This window comes from Hyperoodon ampullatus, assembly GCF_949752795.1.
Source record: "Hyperoodon ampullatus genome assembly, chromosome: 1".
NCBI classification, from domain to species: domain Eukaryota; kingdom Metazoa; phylum Chordata; class Mammalia; order Artiodactyla; family Ziphiidae; genus Hyperoodon; species Hyperoodon ampullatus.
In genome coordinates, this window is record NC_136914.1 from 187,971,311 (window position 1) to 187,988,599 (window position 17,289).

A 17,289-nucleotide genomic window follows, 5' to 3' on the forward strand; every position below is an offset into this window, starting at 1 on the left:
TTAGCTAGAGTGATTGCTACAAAGAGTGGACAGAAAATTTTTACCAGTCCAGTCAAAGTCCCCCCCGGAATTGAACAGAAAACAAAATTGGAGCTGGAAGACTTTGGCATCATGTATTAAAGAAGTGGAAATGAATCTGAAGCCATTGTAACCAAGTTTGCTGACATCATAGAGAAAGCCCAATGTCACTGGGAGAGAATGAAGCCTGACAGAGACATACAGAGAGGAGTCCTACTGAGTCCCAATTTTTTAGGCTGTAATATCCCCAGATCTATATGAATCCTTAAAAATTTTCCTTTTTGTCTCTGACCTACCACGGTATTTCCCCAAATATCTTTTTTTGTTTTAACGTACATTAAGTCTGATTTCTGTCACTTGCAACCTACAAAGTCCTGACCCAGAAATGTCTTCCATTTCAATAGCATCTGATAAAACTTTGTGATCGTGGAAATATTCTGTAGCTATTCTGTCCAACACGGTAGCCACTAACCCTGTGTGACTATGGAGCACTTGAAATGTAACTAGATTGAAAACATAATTTTAACATTTTGTTTAATTTGAATTATTTTAAATGTGAATAGTCACATGTCGCTAATTAGACAGCACAGCTCTAGAACATCCCCCAATATCTCATTACATGGAATTTTGTCATCAGTTTAGTAAATTACAAGGGCACTTCCAGATTCTTTTCTTTTCTTTCTGGAAAATTTTGTAACCCTTAGCAGAGGCGGTGATAACTCTTGCATGCACTCCACTTCTTCTCACCATGTATTTTATTTTACTCTTTATATTTTTCTCTGATTTCTTTTTTTTCCTCATCCTACCTTTTTTGCCCTTCTTAGTCTCTCCCATTTTCTTTCATCATGTGTTTTAACAATAGCTAACTCACACTGATTTCTTAATACCTGACAGATAATATAGTAAATGCTTTATCTTGCATTAATTCCCTTAAATTTCACAGCAAACATAATAGATGCAATTTTGCATATTGCAGAAAGAGAAATTTAAATGCAATTTAAGTGCCTTAAATTTGAAGCAATTTTAAATGCCTTACTCTGATCACAGAATTAGTAAATGGTGGAGTTAGACCTTGAGCCAAGGTCTAATGGAAATAAAGTCATTGATTTTAATCACTAGTCTAGATAGCCCCTTTCTATTTTATACAGTCTGACTGTAGTCTGACTATGATAACAGCTGTTAATGCTATAGACTTTCTTCCTAGAATAGTGCGTATACATACACAATTTCACATCCCACATCACAGAGTGTTTAGGGATTTCCTGAAGTTTAATGTGTTTCATGAGTCACAGGTCATTTAGTGAATACTCACTAGAAAACTCACAGAACCACCTTAAGAAGTTTTATCCTGGCTAAGCTAATATATTTTGTAGGCCCAGTTATGTCCCACAAATTTTGGTGTGGATTTTATTTCATGTTTTTAATTTAAATGCATAATCATATTTTAAGCAGTGACTAGTCAGTTTGGAAATTTCTAATAGTTTAAGTCACACCTTCATGAACACAGTGGTTGGCACAAGCTAAATCCTAAAAAAAAAATGTAGTTTTAGTTTTTCCATAATGGCAAAATTTATGTATTTGTACTTTCTTGGTACATTTATATTGTTTAGTGGTTGCATACTAAGCCCTATGTTTGCTTGCATACATTCTTACTTTTCTGGATTGTCATTCACTTTAGAATTACAAATGTTAAAATTGCATTCTAAGGGACTTTGTAAAGGATAGTGGAGCTTCAAGGTATTACTGAGTTAGGGTGGAGAGAGCTCCTGCGTCTGAAACCTTTGGAAAACACTACTTAGAATTCTGCTCTTGAAGATTTACAATTCAGTTAGCCTATTAAATACTCTGAATGTTTCCAAGGGATGGGACAACACATTATGGTTCTTAAGAGTTTGTGCCTTGGAGTTAGATAGACCTGGGCTTGACTGTTGGTTCTACCCTGTGATAGCAGTATAACACTGTGAGCCTTATATTTACCAGTTGCAGCCTTTTGTTCAAATGCCAGTGACCCAAAAAGATATATGGTAGCAGTCACTGCCACCTTGGCCTGCTCCTTCACTTGGGGCTGGTGGGGATGGGAGGGGAGAGAAAATTTCCCTTAGATAAAGCCATGTGCATGGAGAGTGGCATAATTACTATGTTTTACAGAAATGTCAAGTGATTAAACAATGTCTATCTGGCCATTTATTATTTAGGCCCATCCTCTTTCTAAAATCATCTGCAGTGAGTGATTGTCATTAGGTGCCTAGAAACTGAACAAGTATATCTAATCCTTAGTGACAAATTTTTCTAAAATATCATATACAACTTCGATATATCTATACTTTAAATAAGTCCATAGAATGTTAAACATCATTTAATCCAACTTCCTATACTATGTGAAATGTTATATTAAAATCCATTCTTCAGGAATTGATGTTACACTTCATTGTGCCACTCAAGCTTGAAACCTAGGAGTCATCCTTGATTTTTTTGTTTACTCAAGACAATTAAGAAATCTTTAAATTCTTCCTGTTTTGTCCTCTGAATATTTCTTGACTCTCTTTTTCTCTCTCCACTCTTACAACCTATTTGTCTTTTATTAAAATTGCCTCCTAATCTTCTTGCTCCCATTTTTTTTCTTACTGAAAACCATCTTTCACTCAGCCACTAGAATGATTTATTCAAAGCTCAAATCTTACTATATCACACTTCTACTTAGTATACTCTCATGACTTGCTACAGAAGAAATTTCAAGCCTATGTGCACGGTTTTCTGCTACTGAACATTTATGCAGCCTCATTTTCTGAAAATTTCTGCTTCACCTATTACATTTAGCAACTACTTGTGGTTTCATGCATTACACCAAACTACTGCTTATCTAATTACTTTGTTTGTTACATTTTCTTTTTTGAAATCTTTCATCTTCCATTGCATGAACTGGCTTGAATAACATGCTCAGTGTTTGGAATTCAGCTCAGGCATACCCTCATTTAAGAATCTTTTCTAGATTATGCATTCTATTAGCTGAGTTGCGTGTCTCTTTTTGGTGAATTTCTCTAAAGTTATATTTACATCATTGTGTGTGTCTTTCTCCCTCATTGAATTTAAATCCCTTGAGGATAGGTCCTAGATCTTAATAACTTTTGTATCTTGAAGATCTAATACAGTTCCCAGAACTTAGTATGTTCTAGTAATTGTTTAATAAACTAATAAGTTCAGGCACAAGTAAAGGAATGAGAATATCTGGCATATGTATCAACAGTTCTAATGGTATTGAATTAACTGTTTCACAATATGGCCCATTCCATGGTTGGACAACTAATTGCTAGAAAGCTTTTCATCACATTAAGTTGAAACAAGCATTCTTGTAACTCAACCATTATTCTTTATATCTTCCATTTGCCAGTATACAGAATAAATCTTTCGATTAGTCATTATGTGTTTGAAGATGAATTTATGTCCTTCTGAATCATATTTTTTTTCCAGGCCAAGTGCTCTTTACTTCTCAAAAGTAAAATATGTTCATTGCTAGGTTATTTTAAGATCTGTATTAAAAAAAGAACACTTCAAGGCCCTTTTAGTTTGCAGGGAAGAATTTTACTACATGGTAAATTCTAGTAGTTTTTGAATGTCAGAGTTAGTGAAATTAATCAGCATAAGGATAAAGGACTTAAGAATAAGGACAAAGACACATCACCTCATACAGGTATTACCAACAGAAACAGAGATAAAGCATCAGGCATGAAAGAGAAGTAGTAATTCCAGGAGGTGGTTTTCTTGAACACAGCTAAGCCACAGGGCAGATGCCAAGAAGGGGACAAACTTGGATCTGTTTATCCAAAAATGAAGTGGTTTTCTTCCTTCAATTCAGTAGAAAGTAAGACAAAGTTTTAGGAACTAGTAGCAGAGATTGGTGATTTGCGGTGTTATTAGCAGTTTAGATTTTGAGTCAGAAGGAATATTAAGGGTCACAGTAAAACTGAAAAAGAAAGTAGACAAAAATATTTGTACTAATGTTCCTTCCTTTAGATATATAGATATCAATATATATTTATACATGCATATGTAATATATATATGAATCATATTTATAATTTTTTTCAACCATTCTTACTTCACAGTTTCATAATAGCCCAGAATATACATAGAGCGGGTAATGCAAAAGAGGCATGTCTGAAACCACCAGGTTTTCAGTGGCAGAACCACTAAAAGTTGCTTATTGAATTCTAGTTATAAAAAAATAACAGGGAATAATAATCAACAGAGGTTATGCATTTGGCTTGCAGAAAGGCAATGATCCACTTATAATTCCAAGTCAGTTTGCATCCCTATATAGTGTTTTGTTTCAAAATAAAGGTATCCTTGAAATTTAATACAATACACTTATAAAGGTATAATGTACTTACATGCTTTATAAATATTGTTATACTATCATATATATGTTATGATGTGTCACACTACTAAGAAAACAATACACCTTCGAAAAAGTTGTTAGTTTGAATGAACTGGAAAAGGTTTTGTTTGTTTTGTGGTTCATTGGTTTTTTTCTAGTGTACACTTGTATGCCATATATATATTTGTGGTCATTTATATTTACATTTTTTAATTTAATGTTTAATTTGCATATAGGTTCCACCTGGTGGAGTTCCTGTAGGTACTAGGTGTTAATTTTGTGTTTGCTCTTTTGTTAATTGCTGTGGTTCATTTCCTTGTTCTTTTTCCTTTCTACACAAAAAAAGAAAATAGGCAATTACTTCATTATCACTTATAAAGACCTAAAACTATTAAAATATATATGTAATTTAAATTTATTACATCATATTATTGGTTGTAGTAGTATGAAATTGTGGAGAATCCAAACTGCATGTGAACTTAAACAAACATTATTTAATTATTAATTTTTTTAGCCCATGAAGCATTAATAATTCATCATTGCATTCTTTAAGAAAAAATTCTAATCTTAGGGTCGAACCCTTTTGAACAAGGTACTTCAGAGAACTACTGTCAACTAATTCAAATTGGCAGATGAGATTAAATTTTTTGTCATTTTCTTGTTATGCTTTGTAATTTATATGTATGCTCATAAGTATGCATATGTATGTATGTGCACATATACATTTCTGTGTTGTATGTGCATATATATGAGGATGCATATAATCTTGTGTGTGTATGTATGTGTGATGTCATCTTTTGAGTCTCATTGGAAACCCAAAATTGGTTTTAAATCCAATAGACTGTCATATTTGAACATATTTCTTCTATATGATGAGATTTTTAAATTTTACATTCATGTGTTAGTTTACCTTTGTGTTTGTATATGTGTTTACTTTTGCATTCACTTTATTTGTGCTGTGAATAAATATCAGAGTTTGTTTTACACTCCCAGAAAATAATACACAAATTAACAAAGTAATATATTGTGCTTTTGGTATATACTGAATGTATACTTTAGAGTAAAATAATATTTCTTTATGTTGGGGAAAAAGATTGTTATATTAATCAGCCCTCTGTGTATATTTTGATTTAGAAAACTAATATTTATTTTAAATAAATTTATAGACACAACGACTACATAAAATATATTGTCCCTATCAGAATAATAAGCCAGAGCATTATCTTCCATTTACACTCAGTACACCACACCTGAAACTAGTATTATCCTTACAAATGAATCTAAGGTATTAAACTTTGAGTGATAACCAGCTGAACATTTCCAAGTCTGCCTTCTTAAATTCTTATACTTAAATACCCAGACATTTACCAATAGCATCTATGCGTGCTATATACATATATAAATTTTAGAAAGTTATTATTTTAAATATTAATAAACTTCAAAAGTTATATTTTAATCAGAAATTAACTGTGCAAGGCAGATTGGAATAAGCTGTAAGATGCCATGTACAACACTAACATTATGCACTCTGTTATTTTTTTTACATAAAACAGCCTGCAGTTCTGGGAAATGTTATTTTAGTCCCTAGCTAGTTTTTGTAAAAGGACTTGAAATGGAGACAATTAAATTATAAAAGGACTTTAGTGTTTCTGGTTATCAAATATGAGAGAGCCTGTTTATGAAGTCCTGGTGTGTATATCATCTTCGAATGGGAATCGCTTGGCAATGAAAATCTTGTCGCTTTCATAAATTTGTGACATAGTGTGGTTTGTGACGCAATCATACTACAGTCACATATACATACATTGGTTTACAACCCAACACTCATTACAGTATTGCAGTATCTCAGTACCTGACATTAAAAAAATGCTTAAAACATGGTGAGTATATGAATGAATGTATCTAACAAATTTACTAACAGAAGCTACAGTTGAAAGGAAGAAGAGAAATTGAGAGAGGATTAGTCATAAAGGAAGTAGAGAATGACTGAAGGATTTGAACAAAAGGAAAGAAGGAAATATTTGGCAAGCAAATCCCATAGCAAAACTTGCTCAGCTTGGATTACTCGTAGTGTAAATATATGAGTAAAAGAAGCTGTGTTTGTTGGCACCATTGTTGGTACGTTCAGAGAACAGAAAAAAATATATGAATTTAAAAGCCTAGTGATTTTACCTTGATAGGTAAAATCAAAGGTAAGCACTAAAAAGGCAGACGCTCATATTTATTTAGTTTTTTTTAAAATTAATTGAAACTGTATTCTAACATTTGTGATCATTTAAAAATAATAATTGAATTAGATTACAATTGGCTCTAAAGTATAACAAAATAAGAATCCAAAAACGTGGTTTAAAAATATGTTTTAATGTGTATTTTATAAATTACTTTTTAAAAGAATTTAACTTTTTATTAACTAACATATTTGATTAACCAAAATACCCCACTTCCTAGCCATGCTGAGAAACTAGGGTCATGACACTGAAATGAAAACAGCTGAATGCCCATTGGAAAATATCAGTGTGAAGCCTCTTGATTTTTTTACAACTCTTAACAACTTTAATTATTTTATAAGTGGACCAACAGATATTATTATCTATAGTATTAATTTTTTTAGTGTTCCGAGATAAATGTAGCACATTGACCTTATATCAAAATCGTGGACAAGGAAGCTGCCATGATATAGCTAAATAATATCTCCTAATAAGATATTGCAAATATAGAACTTGTGTCGGGTTCAAATGAAACCATTCATTCCAAGGTTATTTGAAGTATACACATATTGAAACTTTAGGTAGATGTAAAGTATCTTGTGGATCAAATCATGCCAACCTTTTAATATAGTAGCATGCATTTCAACTTTCTCACTTCTACATAGAAATTTTTTAAATATGAGTTCTAATTTTTTTTTCTTTTTAATCGACAATGTGTTTAACAATTCCTGGCTCTCTACTCCGCCTTCAGCCTTTGATATCAGACTTAGAAGTCTGTGATATTAAATCACATTTCACACCATAATATTTTAAAAGTTGCCATAATCTGTAAAACACCTTACCTCGCTGTATCATCCCTGTTCCTGTTTTTTCACAGCCTTCCTGGTAGTCCACTCTCTCTCAACATTCCCATTTTATTTGCTGCACCTTCCTTGCTATTCCACTATGCAGACGCCAATCTAAGCCTACCCATTTTATGTCTTTGTTCTTTCTCTGAATTGCAGAGATTAATACCTTATCTTTCAGAGATGGCAATAAGATTGTAAAGGATTTCCAAGGCCTAGTTAATTACCTGTGGTTTGAACTTTTGCAATCACTTCCTTTTTATGTATATATCATTTTTTCTAAACCCGTTTTTCAGACACGTGTCTGTCAATTCATATATTTTGAATCTAATCATCTGAAATGTTTTAATTAAAATAAATATTATGTTTCCCCTTGGAGAATCTTTACAACATTAAAATAAGAAAGAATAAGCACAATATTTATAGGTAATGAATTATACATAACCAATTTTATTTCTATTTTACATTAAACATGAGGACAGGATAATAATATGCATGTGTGCAATTTATTACTACAAATGAAATAATTGTAAAATTCTACAGCTAAAATTCTTGGCTCCAATTTCCTTTTCTTGTATTTATTTCTTATTTCTCTAGTCCAGTGAATTTCTGGAAAATATTGATATTAAATAATCAGTAAGAATATATTCAAATGGACTGTTTTCTATCTTCTTCTTCTTCCTACTATTTTTCCTTTTATTCACATTAATTATACTAGTACTTATTTAAGTATTTTATTTTCCACAAAGTGAGTAATTGTGGATAGTTTTGTGCAATTATGAGTAAATTTCTAGATAAATCTTTCTTTTCTTTAGAAATTCTTAATACAGTTATGTATTTTTGTAATAAATTTGAAAAATTAATTTCCAAGTAATGAACTAATAAATGCATTGTTTATTAACATTATAAATAATGGCACTTTTTTTTTTTTAAAGACGAAAGACCCAGAGCTTCACCTTTTTCTGAATGATTATACTTCAGTCTTCACTGTCACGCAGACTGGAATCACTCGCTACCTCACCTTACTTCAACCAGTGGACAGGGAAGAACAGCAAACTTACACCTTTTCGGTAAAGAGATTTCATATATATGTATATAAATATATGTGTACATATATATGTATGCAAGAGAAAGAGGTGTCTGTTTAAAACTGAAAAGGTCAATGATTTGAAAGGAAAATGCAATATTTTCAAGTAATAACAGAGAATATAAATAATAAATTCTTCACACGTATTTCTCTTTTTTTCTGTTTGTAAGTTTGTGTAGTTTATTACCATTCTTTCCAACAGAAGAAAGACAAATTTTGAAATGAAAACAAGAAAATGGGAAGCTCACTCTTCACCATACACTCATGATTGACTTAAATTGAGATATTGTAAAGTAGAATCAACAAAATAAAAAAAATTATTTTCTAACATTTATTTATTTATTTATTGTTATTGCATTTTTAACTTTGTCATAGGGTTAGGCCAGTGGTTCTCACTGTGGATGATTCCTGCACCCACCACCCTCCCCATCCTGCCCTTCCCCAGGATCTGTTTGCAATTTCTGGAAAGAATTTTGAGTATTACTCTTATGAAGAGGTGCTATTGGCATCTGGTGGGTAGACACTGAAGATGCTGATAAACCTTTTATAATACACAGGACAGCCTCCCACAACAAGAATTTGTAGGTTAGGTTAGTGAAGAGAGAGAGAGAGAGAGAGAAAAGTTGGCAGCTGAATAGAGGTAAAAAGGAAGTTCTATTCATTATCCAAATTTCTGAGCTAGATTTTATTCAAATATAGGGGGAAAATGAGCTGATAGAAAAGGGTAGGTAATGGAATTTATATAAGGAGGGTTTTTTTCGGGAAAAACTTACACAGCAAACTCAGAGCTTTCAGAAAACCTAAAGTCCCCAGTTAAAACTTAGATACAGAGTGGATTTCAGAAGTCATTCAGAACAAGGATGGTAGTGTTATAGCACTGATTTTTTGGTGAGACCTTCTTTAAAAGTTAATAACATAATTAAGATATCACTCTTAACATGCCAATGGGTCCTTTAAAAATTATGATTTTGTGAATTATTAGAAAATGATATTACATGTTTAGGGCACCTATGTTCTTGACTGATGTAAGTATGTTGGCTGTAAAAGCAACTGTTGCATTGTAAACAAAACATGTAAAAGTGGAGAGTATTTTACTATTAATTTTTTAAAGGTTAAATAGTAGTTAACTCCTAAGAATTAGCAATGTTATTGGCCATTTCAAGCCTCCAAGACATTTTACATATCAGCTTCTTTAAAATGTGCTTGCATTCAATACATTAAAAACAAAGTAGACTCCTCCATAATTGCTTCTTAGCACATTAAAACACTTTGATTATATGTACTATTATAGTTTTATTACTTCCATTTATCAGCAAATATTTCAGCACCCTTTTAAAACTGTAAATTACATATGAGAAGCTTCTTAAATTGTAGGAGTTAATTCTGTACTGCTTATATTTGCATGAATTCTCTATTAAATGTATTTTTCTATCCCCAAAGATAACGGCATTTGATGGTGTTCAAGAAAGTGAGCCAGTTATTGTCAATATTCGGGTGATGGATGCAAATGATAACACTCCAACCTTCCCTGAAATATCCTATGATGTCTATGTTTATACAGATATGAACCCTGGGGACAGTGTCATACAGGTGAGGATATTTGAAACAATTATTTCCTTGGGCATTATACAGTGCATTGGTGAAGACATTGCTGAAGAAATGAAAGTGAATTTCAGACTTATTGTATGGCATAATTTAGCTTAAAAAGCTTTAAATTTATGTTTACTTTTTGAATGAAAGTATATCTACATGGACTTTAAAGTAGAATTAACTAGATGTACACATAGCTGTTTGACCTTTTATACTTGATTTTTAAAATGTAATATATTGAACATATTTAATTAATATAATGCATATATTTAATATACTGAAGTTTCAAGCATTAAACATGTAGCTTAAAACTTCAAATTATTTTGAACTCTTGTAGAAATGGGTTAAATTTCCTTTGCAGATAAATACAAAGGACTGTATTAATAAATTGCTGGGTAATAGACATTGATTACCTGGACATAAAATGGAATCATTACAATGGGAAAAATTAAGATTAGATAGTAAATCATATCTTTGAAAACACAGAAATCTGGCAGAATCTTTATCCTTGATTTATTTTATTTTTATCATTAGCTGTACTTATTACATTTAAATAAATTGCAAGTTATCCACAATCTTTTTTGTGCTCTGTATATAAACCATAAAGAAGTAATAATATTCTTCCTTGAGGATTTTTAGAAATCTGGTTGACTCCAGTACTTTCCAAACTGGCTGTACATCAAAATTATCTAGGGAGTTGTTGAGAAATACAGATGAGCAAGATTCACTTCAGCTTTCCTGGATCTGAAGCTCTATAAGTAATACTTAAGTAATCAATATAAAAAACAAACCCAAAAGGTTTAAGTTGCCCAGTCATGTAAAGACCACTGATCTATATTTTCCTCTACATCTGAGAGTCAGATTTAATAATTTGAAATTACTCTCAAGCCAGGAAGGTCATGATTCTTTATACTTTTTAGAGTATTAGAAAGTCTCCTAATTATTACTAAAGTTTATATATAATATATATTATATAGCATAAAATACATAATAATATAGAATATAATCTAATATATAATAGTACAGTATATAGTGAATACTAATAAATAAATTTGTATACCTATATGTTTTAGTATTAGATAAATAGTTCAGAGCAGTAAAAAAGCATTCCAAATGCCTCAACAGTGTACTTAAGTCTTTATGTTATGGTTGCTTTTCTCTCCAGCTTCATATTTGGCCCTCTATTTCTATATGTATGTTTCAGTCCTACTGAACTATCATTTCCAGTTACCTGAATGTGCCTTGCTCTTTCCCATTTTCTCTAATTATCTCCTTTACCTTGATCTCTTTCCCTTCTATTTATAGCTTGATTACTTTCTCCTATTCTTTAGACATTTTACTTTGTGAGGAAGCATTCCTTGGTAGTTTTCAGTAGATAATTCCTAGTAATTCTTCTTCCTTAATAGTTCCTGTTCTTGCAACCCACCAATAACAGTAGTTTCTAGCCAAGATATTATGATACAGTGGTGTGTCCTCATCAGTGTGAAATGTATGGGAAGAAATAGTTAACAATATGTCTCATGGCTTTTGTATACTATTTTCTGTTAACCAAGAACACTTCTTATCTGATCTTTTACAAGGCTAATTCACTCTCGTCATTCAGGACCCAGCTCAAAATATCACCTCCTCAGAGAAAACTTTCCTAACAGCTTAGTGTCAATAGCCTCCCAGCATACACACATACATATACACACTCCGTCACACATTCTTATTCTGTAACTTTCTCTCATCACTTTCATAACCAATATGACCAACTAAAATTATCTTCTTTTCTTCTTGTCCTCACCCAAAACTAAAACCTCCATCAGTGGCCATCTGTCTTGTTTGCTACTCTAATACCAGCACATGCCAGACATACTAGCCATGCAGTAAATATTTGTTCAAAAGATGAGTTATTACCTATTTTGCATGATATAATTGTTAATATAAATTAGAGATAAGTCAATGCTACCCCTATTTTATTTATTGGATTAAGATGTGCTTTCTTCAGTGATATAGGAAGGGGTAACATTATAGACTGAGCACTGAAAATTCACCTAAAAGTGCATCCATGTGAATGTCCTCTTCCATGTATGTGGGTAGTGGGGAAAAGGTTGCAAACAGCCACAGTACATTTTATTCATATCTTGGTTATGGCACTTGTCATATTGATGAAATCCACCTTTTTTACCCATTTGTCTTGAGGGAACAACTATAATTTATTTCTGTATCCATAGTCTGTGTATCCATAGTGCCTGGCATATAGTAGATGCCTAAACTAGTAGATGCTTAATAAATGTTCATTTGAGGATGAAAGAAAGATCTGTAAACAAGTAGATCTGAATGAATGGGGAGGAATAAGTGTATTGGTCTTTATTTCTAGTGAATTGATGGACCTAGAGATCTACATTTATCTTTACTGAGGCACTCTTTCATAGGGAGTAAAATTATGGTTTATACAGATAAAAGAATGAAAATTATTGTCATGTTCTTATTTAATTAGATCTGATTCTCATCTCTATAATAACATAATTGGAAATAAAAGTAAGTTTATACAGAAAAACCACCAGCAGGGAACTGGAAAGTGTAACTAAGAAAACTATAGCAATTATGTGGTGGAACCGTATCGCAAAAATGTTTGCCCTGGGGGATCAAAAGCTTATTTCTGGCATTTGCAGTCTACAAGAGTTAATTTCCGTTATGTATCTCTTTATAAAACACTTTTTGCCTTGCTTTTAAAGAGTCATATTTTATATATTTCCCTTTGAAAATCTATTTGAACATAGATTGTTGTTTTTGTCTATGTGCCTCTAATTTCTTAACTTATTTAAATGCCAAGAAATGAAGCTTTTTAATTAGCATTTTTAATGTTATTCTGGTATGTGGTAAAAGAGTGGTGTGGCTATAAAACATCCTCCAAGGGCCTAGAAATAAAAGGAAATAGATTTCCCAGTGAGAGAAAAGATTTAAAACAGAGCAAAATAATTCAGAACTGTGATCTGCAACTTCATTTTAAGGGTCATAAAATGGGCTCATATGCTCCATTCACCACTAACCATTCAATAACCTGCCTTTCCTCACTAACTCCACAGAAGATCAACTGCTTTCCTCTTTGGTTAGTAATCTGTTGTCAAAAAGAGTGAAAGTGTTAGAAACAAAGGAGACAATGAGCACTCTCCAGCAAAGAGAGCCTTGGAAAACAGATTTTAAGTATTATAATCAGATCATTTTCAGTGTGGACATGAGACTATCTTGGCCTGATGTAAGTACATAATTATTTGAGTCTACTGTCTTCTTATTATGAGGTAGCTCTCCTTGTCCACAAACGTGGATCGGTTGGTCATAAAAAATGTGAGTACTACCCAGGTTCTTGTTAAAAGTTCTCAGTTATAAACTAGCCTTCTGACTTTATATCTATTACGCTTGCTTATTGTAAAAAGGATCAGGGTGATTCTGACATGTATGGTTCATGAAATACACTTATGGGAGCACTGCCATAAAACAGCAGCTGCATCTCTCACAACTGAAAATTAAGTGTAATCAGATTATGAGCACACCTTGTGTTAAGAGAGAAATTACTGGCATAAGTGAGTATGATTCTTTTCTTCAGTTCATGCAGTGTATTTTTTGCTGCACAAAACACAATTTTGTAGGCCATCAATGAAATTTTCCAGGTTGACTCTAAATGATACCTCACTCTGTTGTCTTAAGGTCTCATTCACACATTGCTAGTTTTCTTGAAAAACCAATTGCTCTATATTAGAGATATAGATTTTTATATATAATATTAATATTTTAAAGATGTAGATTTTACTATTTGTAGTTAGCTATCCTGTCTGTACTCCAAAGATGCTATTCCTAGACTTTTACAATTCTCTTAAATCTTAGTCCTGAGTATTAGATTTCTACCTGAGAAACTTTTAAAAATAGTGATGCCTGGACTACACCCTGAATATTTTTATTTAAATGATATGTTAACACATAGTTGAGTCACTTGGAGAGATTTTATTTAATAAAACAAAGCAGCTCTAATATGTAGCTAATTTTGAGAAAAACTGCCTTAAACCTTAACAATAATTTTGTACCCTCTGAAAAATGGAATCTTAATTTATTAAGATGGAGTCCCTGATGGAGCGGCATCCTTTGATTGTCACCCGCACCTCTTCCCATATTTCTTGTTTTTCAGTTCCTTTTTTCGTGTTTCTTACTCCTTTTGACTGCTTTAAAGTCCACCCCTTCCCCTCACCTTCACCTGTGCTCACTAGTTATTCCATTCTTTCAATTTTATTTTACTACAATAATCTCTTCCTCTCTATTGATTCTTACCCTTTGGCCTATAAGCATTTTTAAATCCTCCCATGCCGTGGTCTAAACACTCTTTCCAGATAAGATTTCATGCTACTATCTAACTCTGATATTCCAACTCTGATGTATTTAAGCATTTGGATTGATAAATCTAGATAATTTATTATTTTATTATGTATTTATTCATAATTAATACATAGTTATAAATCTGGCCTTCGCTCACATCATACTACTAAAATCATATAAAATCATAATTCTAATGAGTCAAATACAGAAGTAAATATTTCTCAGTACTTAATCTATGTAAAACTCTCAAATTTACCCTTTTATGGAAAACCTCCCTGGTTCTCATCGTAGCTGTTTGGTGACTGAGGGACTTTCTTCCTGGCTTCTTGTTCAATTCTCAATCTTTCAATATTAACATTTTCCAAAAATCAATATATAAATTTCCTCTCTTTCATCTATTCCCAAGTTTTCAATCATCACTTTTATGTATACTCATGTCACCCAAAGTTAAATGTCCTGTGATGACCTGAGCATCAAGCTGTTGGACATGGCAAGGTATCTGTTGGATATGGAAAGGTGGATATTTGACAGGCAGCTAAAACTGACATACTCTAAGATAAATTGACTAATACATTATCTTTCTTCCGATACAGAAACACAGACAGACAGACACACAGACACACACACACACACACACACACACACACACAGACTCAAACATACATAACCTGTCTTCTTTGGAGGCAGTTATATTTTGAAGAGCCCAATCAATCCTGGATTACCCTGGCTTCAGGCCAGCAGCTATAGTCATGTTTCTTTTCTCCCTCCTTCACCTGCAAACATCCCAATGATTGTCTGATTGTCCGGTTTCTGAAGATGCTGTTTCAAAATGTACCTGTTTGTCATCATTTCCTTTTCCATGCCCATGCACTGCCATAAATTAGGCTGCTACAGTTGACTCTGACCGTATTTTTGCAGGTTCCCCACCTCACTGCTACAAATGATTATTCTGAAACGCAGACACAAGTCAAAATAGGTCCTTATCCTACTGCAGGAAGAGTCTAATCTCCACACCATGTAGTCAAGAACAGCTATGTAATACTTCAAGTATTTTTGTTTCATCTCATGCTACATCTCTCCATGTAACCAACTTTGAGATTATATAGAGGGTTTGTTGCATTTAATTTCAGCATAGAATATCCTTCCTGTTCTATGGCTATCGATATCTCTCTCAGATTTTAAAATTTAATCCAAATTATACTTCTTTTCATTCTTTTACACACATTTCAAATGTTATTTTTTAAATAAAGTCTTTATTTTCATAGCAAGTCAGAATTCATTGTTCTTTCCATCATACTCCCACATATCTAGGTGGCAATTCTATCTCCCATACATTTTACTGTGCCTTGCATTAAAGTTAGCTTTTACATCTCTGTCTAACCTACTGAACCATAAATTCCTTTTAGTGGTCTCTAACCACCAGTGGTCAGCACAATGACTTCCACACAGTAGGGATTCACCAAATACCCATTGAATTTATTCCCTCAATTAATTTGCTCTCAGTTAGTTTAGAAAGAGTCTCATTCTAGAAATGCATTCTATTTGGCTTAAGAATTCTCTCTGACATACACAAAGTGTTATCTCCTATAGCCCTTTCTCAAAACGGTCTCTAACTTTTTAGCCTCAGCCAGGCTATCCCTTTACTTCTCTTAATATGGAAAAATACATTACATTGAAAACATTCCTGATTACTAATGCTGTGTCACAAGTCATTGAATATTAGAGCTAGAAATTACTATGAAAATATTCCTTGTTCACAGACTGATTTTATAAAGAATTTGAGCTAGTACATTGATATAAAATTGGTCCAAATTCACAAAGTTTGGAAGTGGCAAAATTGATGTTAAATCCAATTTAAAGATAATAGTATCTGTTACCAACATTTTAAATCAAGTATACTCCAATAAAAATTTTTTTTAAATACAAAAACCATTTTTTAAGTAAGGATAATAGTATCTGGAATCAGACTAACCAGTTATGTCCCTTTCTGTCACTTTGTACCCTATGTAACCTTGCACAAATAGCTTATCCTTCTGTACTTCAGTGTTCTACTCTTTAAAATGTTGCTACTAATAGTACCAGCTGTATTAAGTTGGTTATATGAACTACTTCCATATGTGCATTGTAAATGATAAATCTTGTATAAAATCATCCAGTTATTATTAATATCAGTTCATTCTCATGAATTATATAAAGCATTTATGATAATTAATATCTTTTACTGCCTTATCTGTGTATATCTCTATGTGCCCTGTATATTATTTAGTACCCTGTGGAGGACGTATAAACATTACATATAGAATTATATGTTAAAATTATTTTTATAATTTCCAATGTTATAAACAAAATTAGGATAAGTCTATGTAGTATTTTAATGACTTTGACAATTTATTGTATGTCAAATGATATTGTTCTCTGTGGTAAGTATATGTGTGTATGTATATGTGTGTTTGTGATATCATGATTAAAGTTTGAGGGGTATATTTATTTAAGGTCTTAGTGGGGTTTAGTATTTTAAGCAAATACCAGATAAAGATTTGATGAGCAAACTTTTCAAAATTGTAAATATACTCTTACATTTGTACATAATTTTATGTCATATTGAAACAATTTAACTTTACTAAAGTTCATACAGTTTCTTACCTAAACTTGTTTACATTAGAATCAAAACTTATAACCAAAATAATGATTCTTAAAATATATAGTTTACTCACTCGTATTGCAGACTTTAATTATATTTGAAGTTTTATTATATTAAATATATTTTGTTGAAATGGCTGACATTCATTAAATTCTGAATACAAGTCCCTTATCAGCT

General features: G+C 32.1%; 1 protein-coding gene across 7 annotated transcripts in view; it reads left to right on the plus strand.

Annotated features, from left to right (window-relative positions):
* PCDH15 (protocadherin related 15) overlaps positions 1 to 17,289 on the plus strand; it is a gene marked incomplete at both ends in the record, with an annotated part of 736,996 nt that overhangs the window by 418,444 nt on the left and 301,263 nt on the right. For 5 of the 7 annotated variants that reach the window (XM_079712493.1, XM_079712490.1, XM_079712491.1 and 2 more), the window contains 2 exons: positions 8,380 to 8,514; positions 9,972 to 10,121. In XM_079712493.1, coding sequence (XP_079568619.1) covers positions 8,380 to 8,514; positions 9,972 to 10,121 — 285 coding nt within the window. Of the gene's footprint in view, positions 1 to 4,628; positions 4,650 to 8,379; positions 8,515 to 9,971; positions 10,122 to 17,289 lie in introns of all 7 variants that reach the window. The other 2 variants (XM_079712489.1, XM_079712488.1) reach the window with 1 other exon arrangement.